The sequence below is a fragment of the Triticum aestivum genome, chromosome 3B (genome assembly GCF_018294505.1).
Source record: "Triticum aestivum cultivar Chinese Spring chromosome 3B, IWGSC CS RefSeq v2.1, whole genome shotgun sequence".
NCBI lineage: Eukaryota > Viridiplantae > Streptophyta > Magnoliopsida > Poales > Poaceae > Triticum > Triticum aestivum.
This window is the reverse complement of record NC_057801.1, coordinates 566,689,380-566,697,561: the sequence shown is the minus strand read 5'-3', so window position 1 is coordinate 566,697,561 and position 8,182 is coordinate 566,689,380. Positions and strand designations below refer to the sequence as shown.

The following is an 8,182-nucleotide window of genomic DNA, read 5'->3' as shown; positions in this document are numbered from 1 at the left end:
CCGGTAACTTCAGTTGCACTTCCTCCACTTCTCCAATACGTGATGCCATCCCTCTAACAGCTGGTTCTATCAGGAATTTGTCAGGCAGCCGATGAATTTGAGCCCACACCGCCAGCCTGTCCAGCTTGATACCGTCAGGGTTTTTGAAACCATCGTACTCGGCCATGATGACTGCTTGATCTCTAAACAGCCACGATCCCTCATTCATAGCTTTGTTCCAATCCCCCAAACATCCAAACTGGGTCGTAAATAAGTTTTCCTTTATCTTCCTCCAAACAACCAATTTCGCCGGGTTCCACACAACACGCATGTCCCCATATAGAGCATTAGGGCTGAAAGATCTTGTAGTATGAACTCTGGCAATAGCCAGCCACTTCGTCGGCTCTTCCAGGTCCGGCAGTTCCTCTTCCCACACAAAAGCATCATCCTCCTCCTCATGCAGATTCATTCTTGCAAGAAGTTCCTCCGTCGTCTCCTTCCCCTGCCTTTCCTGAGTACTTGTTTCCGCCGCCATCGGAGATCCAAACTGTCTCCTCGTCGCGCAACTAGCCAGGCGGAGTCGCAGCAGAAACCTGCCCCGAGCCCGAGGAGAAACCTGGCAAGAGAAACCCCCGTAGGGGAGGGAGAACAGCCGGCTGCAAGCACCGGCGTACGTCGAAACCCTAGGTCGCCGCCTTAGGGGAGAGAAAACTTCACTTCTGCTGGCTCACACCTGGCTCAAAAGATAGTTTTATTAGTCCATGGGCCATGACCTGGACCAAGCTTCACTTACAGGAGGCTAGGCCCATGGACGCGTTACCTCCCAGCTCTACTACGCAGCCTGCTGCATCCGAGGTGCTTCGTGCTCCCGGACGGCGTTACTCGAAAAAAAAAGCTCCCGGACGGCGAAGGGATGCAAGCCGAGGAAGACGCCGAGTTCGTGGGTGCGCGGGTGGAGGCCGGCCTCCGCGCCGCCCGCTTCTCCTCGCCGCCGTCGTCGGAGGAGTTCGCAGCCTCCATCGAGCCCAAGAACGTCCCCGCCGTAACTGCTCTGCACCTCATCTACTCCCAGCTCTCCGTTCCTTCCTTCCTTCCCCGTGCCCCCTTCTGATGTTCCCGTGCTTGCTTCCGTGGGGGAAACCCCAATATTTAGGTATTCCACGACGTGCTTAATGGGTCAGCCGCCTCCTCTCGGTGGGATCCTCTCCATGGTGGCCTCGACTACTTGCTGGTTCGGATCACTCCCTCCCTCCCCCTGTACAGTTCATACTAGGAGACATCGAAAAAATAGTCCACTTTGCAACCGTCTATGCAACATTTACCCTGTTCATTCACTCGTTCTTCAGGAGAAGGTGGGACCTGATGTTGCTGTGGAAGCCATGATGTCGAGCACTGGGCACGTGTTCTACGGGGATCTCAGAAGTCATGAGAGGGTTGTTGTTTTTTTTACTCCAAACATGCTGATTGGAACTTGGAAGTCCTAAATTATGCTGTATGCACAATTTACATTGAAGCGCTGACACTAGGTATATTGTTCCTTCATGTAGGTTTCTATCCCATTCTCCACATTCATGCACTCCTGCAAATCTTACCTGGGGCATCTGAATGCTGCTGGTGATTCATCCAAAGATAAGGCGATTGAGGAGGAGCCAACTTGTTCAGAGGAAATGTGCTCAGCTATCTCGGAGAATTCTGAGCAACTCTATTTAGCGCAGGCATGTTTGCCTTTTGCACCCTCCTGATAACTAAGTAGTGACTGTAGTGTTATACAGTTATACAGTACATGAAAATTAATCTTACCTACAACAGGTGTCAATCCTCAACACTGAGAACAAAGAGAGATGCTCGTTAGAAGTTTTAAAAGTGGACATTCAGGAGGTCTGCGGAACTGTGTTTGTTTTTCATGCGAATCGTCTCTATTCATGACTTCCAAGCTTCACATTTGAGTTAATTTTTCTGTTAATTTGTTTCTTTTTATTTCTGCAGCCTATATTTCTGAAAGGAAAACCATTTTCATCAATAAACTTCTGGATGAGTAGGGCTCACATGAGATCAAGTACCCATTATGATCCTCACCATAACCTTCTCTGCGTGGTTGCTGGATGCAAGAAAGGTATCGTTCATATTTTAGACAGTATGCTATGCAGCTATGGTTTGATGTTCTTTTGGATGTTAATTTACAATTTCTTTGAGTTTCATGTGTTGGTAGTTTTGTCTTTGGCAACAACATAGGAATATCACCATTTTACTACAACTCTGCAACTTTTGTTTCATGATCTTTTCACGTGATAAAAGATCCTTATCTTGAAACCCTTTGAGATATTGGTTTTGTAGCGGCTGAAATTTTTTAGAGAAACCTATTGACACTTTATTTTTCCTGAAAACATTCCATACAGTAACTTTGTGGTCTCCCTCCGCATCCCCATTTTTGTATCCAATGCCTGTATACGGGGAGGCCTCCAACCATAGGTAAACTCCTTTTCTCCAAGGAACTATTTACATTTATTTAATTGACTTGAGTAATTGGAATTTAGCAGATCAAAAATGCTTTCTCTGATCCCCCAATCATTTTTGGCAGCTGTGTCAGTATTGAGGAACCAGACTATTCAAGCTACACAAGAGCAAAGTACATGAAGGAGTATTCTGAAAGGGTTGTCCTAAATTGTGGCGATGCTCTTTTCATACCAGAAGGATGGTACATCTTTTTGAACTATTTTACACTGTACTTAATCCTATTCTCAGCTTCTCAATTTTAGATACCAGAAGATTGGTGCCATCTGCCATCCATGTTCCATAGCCGATTTTCATTTTTATTTTCATCATACCATTCTGAACCCCTTTTCTCCTTTAAATTAGAAAGTGGTTATTCAATTTAGTACATTTGATATATGTGAGAAGCTCATATGTTGCTAGCATAGTGTGACATCCTTATTTTTCCATGGTTTGTTTTTTGTTTATTTAAAGTCGGCACCCATTTTTTAAGTAAAAAACTGAACCCCGGGAAAATCTGCATGTTGCACATGGGAAAAATTATTTCTTAGATTTTTGCTCTGCTAAGTATCCTCCAACCAAACTAATGTAGGATAGCTAATACATCTTACACTTTGGGAGTTCATTTAACAGGTATCACCAAGTAGACAGTGATGATTTGACCATAGCAATTAATTTTTGGTGGAAGTCAAGAATAATGACTGAAATGTTAGAGCATATGGATGCCTACTATCTACGCCGAATTTTAAGGAGGTATTTTTATTATATTTGGGCCATCCACATTTCTTTTAATATGTGTTGCAGCTTCCCCAGATTGACTGTCTGTAGCGTATTTAAGTGTAAGAGTATGCTTTTTTTTCCCTAGTTTCCTTCAGTTCACGTATTTCCTGGTTTATTTCAGTTCACCCCTCCAAGTGGATTGTGTATATTTAATGCTCCTAGGTAGCAACATCCATAGGATGAATGAATAAAAAGTACCCAAACCCATAAGATGAAGTGCATGTTCAATGGTTAGTCTCCCCTGTAAACATGAGGTTTTCCATATCAATCAGGTGCTGGATCTTCCTCTACATTTGTAAGGATGTTGATGTGGGTACATGATACAAAAATAACAAACAGCTGTTACACTTTATGTTTTTGCTTATTTTGCAGTACCTATTTTTAATCAATATACCTGACTGGTTTCCCTCCTTGTTTTGGCACTATCTTGCTGGTGTCTACCTCTAAAACTGATTTGTAGTGAAGATTGGTGGATACAGAGATGGTATGTCCCATTACCCCTCTTTTGGTTATTTTGGTAGTACAAAACTTTCGTTTCATTGTTTGAAAATACTCAAGTGTGCTGTTGGTTTCTGAAATCACCTGGCTCCTTGGGTTCTTGCCCTGATCTGGGGATTTTAACTAGATGATTCGTAGCCTCTGCGTGCAGTAGTTAGCTGTGCCTTTTCTCCTCGTGTTCACCGGATGAATAACTAGTGTAATAACTTTGTGCATCTCTCATGCGACAGGACAAAATAGCGCAGAAAAATTCCTTCAGTCATGCGAAAGAAAACAACGGTTTTCAGCCTACAGACAAAGCATTGAGAGGTCAGTATTTTATGCCTTTTGAGATGCACCTTAAGCTTTCTGTCTTTGTTAAATTTAGTGATAGAATGACAGTTAAGTTCTCTCCAAACTTCTATTGACTATTTGCGATAGATGAATGTTATATGTGTTATTTGAACTTCAAAGATTGTCACAGTCACGATTCAAGACCTTCTGTTAATCATTTAGCAGGCTCTGAGCAATTCAATTTGCACAACGAGGTTAAAAGTCATGATACGTCTGACAAGAAAGGCGCAACTGATACATCTGACAAGAAAGGTGCACCATTGCAATCTTTGGAACCCAGCACCCTACAAGCGCTTTATGAACTCATGTCACTGGTTCATGACAGTGTTGAAGCGGTTGACCAAAATAACATAGCAGAATCTGCATCTCAGGATACATCTTCCAGCCAAAGCATTGAAAGAAAGAAGATTGCTGCAGATGATTCATCTCTCTTGGAGAAAGACCCTGTTGCAAAAATCATTTTGCCAGTTGAACCACTCGAGTTGCGGAGTATGCTACTAGCAATGGTGGTATGTACCATGTATTTAAAAGTTAATCAGCTGATGCCATAGCACGTCTCCCTTTCTAAATGGAACCTTTTTTGCACTTTCGAGTCGTCATATTTGATAGCAAATAAGTTGGTCTTGCTTATATTCCCTATATAGGTAAAAATAACATGCACAAAACCTTTATCGGCGTTGGAGTATCATACATACTACATTATGCTTTATAATATTTTCAGCATTTATTCAACGCTGGATCATATTTTGTTCTTTGTTATCTAAATTCTCTTAAATTTCCACACTTTTCAGCATACTTTCCCGAGGACATTAGAAGGTTTAGTCCTCAACATACTTGGACCTACAGGAGCAGAGATACTGACTAGGAAGTTTGATGAGATGGATCAACAAACCACAACAGAAGAACAGTGAGTAGCCTCCCGTGTCATTTTCTTAATTCAGATTACAGTGATGATTCTAAGCTGTTGACTATCATGATACAGGGCTAAGTTCTACAAGACATTCTACACTGCGTTTGATGACCAATATGCTGCAATGGACGCACTTCTTAATAGGAAGGAACTGTTTTCTTTCCAGGTACTTTTTTCCATGAGTTTAAGCTAATATTCAATGTGTTATTTAGACTTATGACAGAAGAAAATCTAATATTTTAACTAGTTAAGAATGTACTCCCTCCGTTCCAAATTACTCGTAGCTGAAATGGATGTATCTAGAACTAAATACATCTAGGTACATCCATATGTGCGACAAGTAATTCGGAACGGAGGGAGTACCAGCTTATATGTTATTGTTGTCAACCCAAATGTCCAACGTGTCAATGTCTCACGGAGCTAAGCAACTACTCCCTCTGTAAACAAATATAAGAGCATTTAGATCACTACTTTAGTGATCTAAACGCTCTTATATTTCTTTACGGAGGGAGTAATATAGTAATATTATTGCTATTTCTGAATCAAAATTGTTATGTAATGAACTTACAACTTTAATGTTTTTGTCGATGTCATGGAGCTAACCAACGAGTTTTTATCCAATGCAGGTGTTCCAGAGTGTCCTTGACCAATATCTGAGGGTGCATGTTGATCGGCCTAGCTAACGTGTTACGGACGAATGCATGGATTGGAGGATAGATCATGGATCCGGTGTGCAGCCCTGGTGCCTAGAGTTGCGTTGTCAAATCGAAGCTTGCTGTGGGTTCGGAATTTACTTTTTGAAAGGGATATGAGGATTCGTTCGAGCTGCTAACCGGACTAGTGCAACATGAGAATCATCAGTAGTGTCACTATCAACACTGTCAATGCTTTGTCGATTGAATTATTTTGAGGTTTATCGTTCTGATTTTTAATGATTTAGATGTATTAGTTGGTACAGTACTTCCAGTGACTTGGTCCACGAAGCATTCAGAAAAATGCCACTCTGAAGCTTGCTGGTCACTAGTCACACATCCTGTTTCCGGCAGCTTGGTACGCCATAGCCGCATCACATTCATCAGAGATAAAAGTGTAAACTGAGAGGCATGCAAGCCTGCAAGACATTCTCCTTTGTTGTGTATATAGCAGGTACAATAGTGGGAGGGTATGTCCCATGTTCTCTTGTGTGCAGGTGAAGTGGTTCATGTTTCTCACAAAACAAGTCATTACTTTATCGTGTTTGCGTGTGGCATACAAGTTTTGTTGCTCGTGTTACTTCATTTTACTTGTCATGTGTACCATCAATGTAGTGAACGAAACATTCTAACTGTATAAAATGTGATAGCAACAAAACAATACAATACGCACAGTCGCTTGCCATTCAAAGCAAGAACAATTCTTCAGAGAAATGCAGAGCTCAAATTGCACCCAACAAGTGACACAAAGACAAAGATAATGATGGAATAGAAGGCGAAACTCCTCCACGCCAAATTCAAAAAGAAAGTGAATTCCTCTTTTTTGGTGCATCTATGATGTTGTAGTGAAAGATATGGAATTTGATGTTCATGGATGCAGCGAAAAAAAACTTCCAACTGTACAAACTTTGATTGACAGCAACAATAGAAAACACTTCCCACAAAAAATAACTCGATCGAACAATAGGTGCACACAGTTGTTTCTCATTCAACCGAAAATGATTCTTCAAAGAGAACAAACTGTGGAATATAAGGTAAAGCTCTTGTGCGCCAATTTCCAAACGAACGGTAAATTCATCTTTTTGACGATGCTGGTAGTGAAAAGATGGAACTTGCGATGTTCACCATTGCTCGCGACCAGGTATTGGTACCTGGAAAAAAAGATTTGTCCACACGAAGCACAGATAAAAAAAACAGCGATGATTTCTCGCCGTTCTCATTTTTGCTTCAGGCATTGATACCTGAAGAACAATCAGTGACAATTTTACAACAAGGCCTCCTCTAGGCCAGCACCTGCAACTCTGCATAAAACTGTCAACCAAGATAGGCAACACTAATAACCTGGAATTAGAACTGGTCCATTACTTAAGGCCAACTCCACCGCGCGATCCCAAACGGACGTCCGTTTTGTCCGGATTCTGTCCGTTTGGTTAGGGCAATGGGGTCATGTCCGGTCAGTTTCCGGGATGCAGTGGCCGTGCGCCCAGCACGCGGCCGCATCCCGGCCGCATCCCGTCCGCGTACATATTTCTTTGCAAGTCTTTAACTTTTTTTCATCATTCATTTTTGGTACATGAAAATACATCATCACATTTTGACTAGTAAAGCAAGACCAAAGAAAACAAGAACCACAAGAATACATTTTAGAAGATACCCAACTTTCATAACTGCTCCCTTGAGTTGGGTTAGGGCCTTCTCGATGCACTTATTGTTGATCTGTGGAAGAGGCTCGATCTTGCATCCTCCTTTCTTCTTCAAGCCTAAAGAAGTCGATGTTGCTTCCTCACACCTAATCTCATGTCTAGCCTCTAATCTAGCAACAAGTGCACTTGTCTTATCTACAACCTCTATGCTAGCTAAAAGTGCACGAACATGTACTAAATTTCGCTCTATCAATATATTGATGTACTCTTCTTCCCAATACCAAAACTTGCATCCATGCTACACAATAAAATTTGAAGTTAGCACAACTAGTGTCCCCGGCTCAAGTTTGCGTCCGCGTGGTGTCCGTTTCACCTTAAAAACGGCGCAAACTTGAACCGGAGATGAGTCAAAAACGGACACAAAACAGACAAAAGTCCGTTTGCCCCGCACGCTGGGTCACCTGATTTGTCACTTTTATGCCAAACAGACGGGGCGGACAGATGGGTCGCGTGGTGGAGTTTGGGCTAGCAGTTGGGAACAGCACCAGAACGGCATTAGACTCTCGACTCTCTCGGGCGAAGCTTGCGACCATCATTACAACTCACAGACAGGGAGACTGGATCTGAAACGCGCTACGACAAAAGCAGGGTAAATGTCAGACAGAGGCGAGGAAGCGCTGTGCAGCAGCAGCAGCGCGACGCCGACCGAGGAAGGGGATTAGCGCTCGGCAGAGCCGGCGGCGGCCACGGCGGGCACCGAGGAGATGTGGCCCCAGCGCGCCCGGAGGTAGGCGGCGTACTCGTCCTCCCACTTCCAGAAGCTGCAGCCCCCCTTCTACAGAGCAGCCGGGACACGG

At 43.0% G+C, this 8,182-nt stretch overlaps 1 protein-coding gene across 3 annotated transcripts; it reads left to right on the top strand.

The window, feature by feature from the left end:
- Positions 1-783: 783 nt before the first annotated feature.
- Positions 784-6,184, top strand: LOC123070951 (uncharacterized). Of its 3 annotated transcripts, none has more exons than XM_044494369.1 (15): positions 784-1,021; positions 1,133-1,210; positions 1,326-1,412; positions 1,527-1,694; positions 1,789-1,857; positions 1,966-2,092; positions 2,376-2,448; positions 2,558-2,674; positions 3,103-3,222; positions 3,715-3,733; positions 3,978-4,056; positions 4,246-4,589; positions 4,872-4,987; positions 5,063-5,156; positions 5,617-6,184. In XM_044494369.1, exons 1-15 carry the CDS (start codon positions 893-895, stop codon positions 5,671-5,673), a joined length of 1,677 nt encoding a protein of 558 aa, XP_044350304.1. In that variant the 5' UTR covers positions 784-892; the 3' UTR covers positions 5,674-6,184. The 3 variants fall into 3 exon arrangements, with proteins under 3 accessions (XP_044350304.1, XP_044350305.1, XP_044350303.1); XM_044494370.1 differs by having other exon boundaries at positions 4,243-4,589; positions 5,626-6,184; XM_044494368.1 differs by having other exon boundaries at positions 4,243-4,589.
- Positions 6,185-8,182: the final 1,998 nt, after the last annotated feature.

Bases quoted from the DNA above. Each gene is read 5' to 3' on its own strand.
- LOC123070951 (XM_044494368.1), top strand. From the start codon at position 893: ATGCAAGCCGAGGAAGACGCCGAGTTCGTGGGTGCGCGGGTGGAGGCC. The intron at 2,449-2,557 runs GTAAACTCCTTT...CATTTTTGGCAG, and splicing joins GGGGAGGCCTCCAACCATAG to CTGTGTCAGTATTGAGGAAC. The intron at 4,590-4,871 runs GTATGTACCATG...CACACTTTTCAG, and splicing joins GTATGCTACTAGCAATGGTG to CATACTTTCCCGAGGACATT.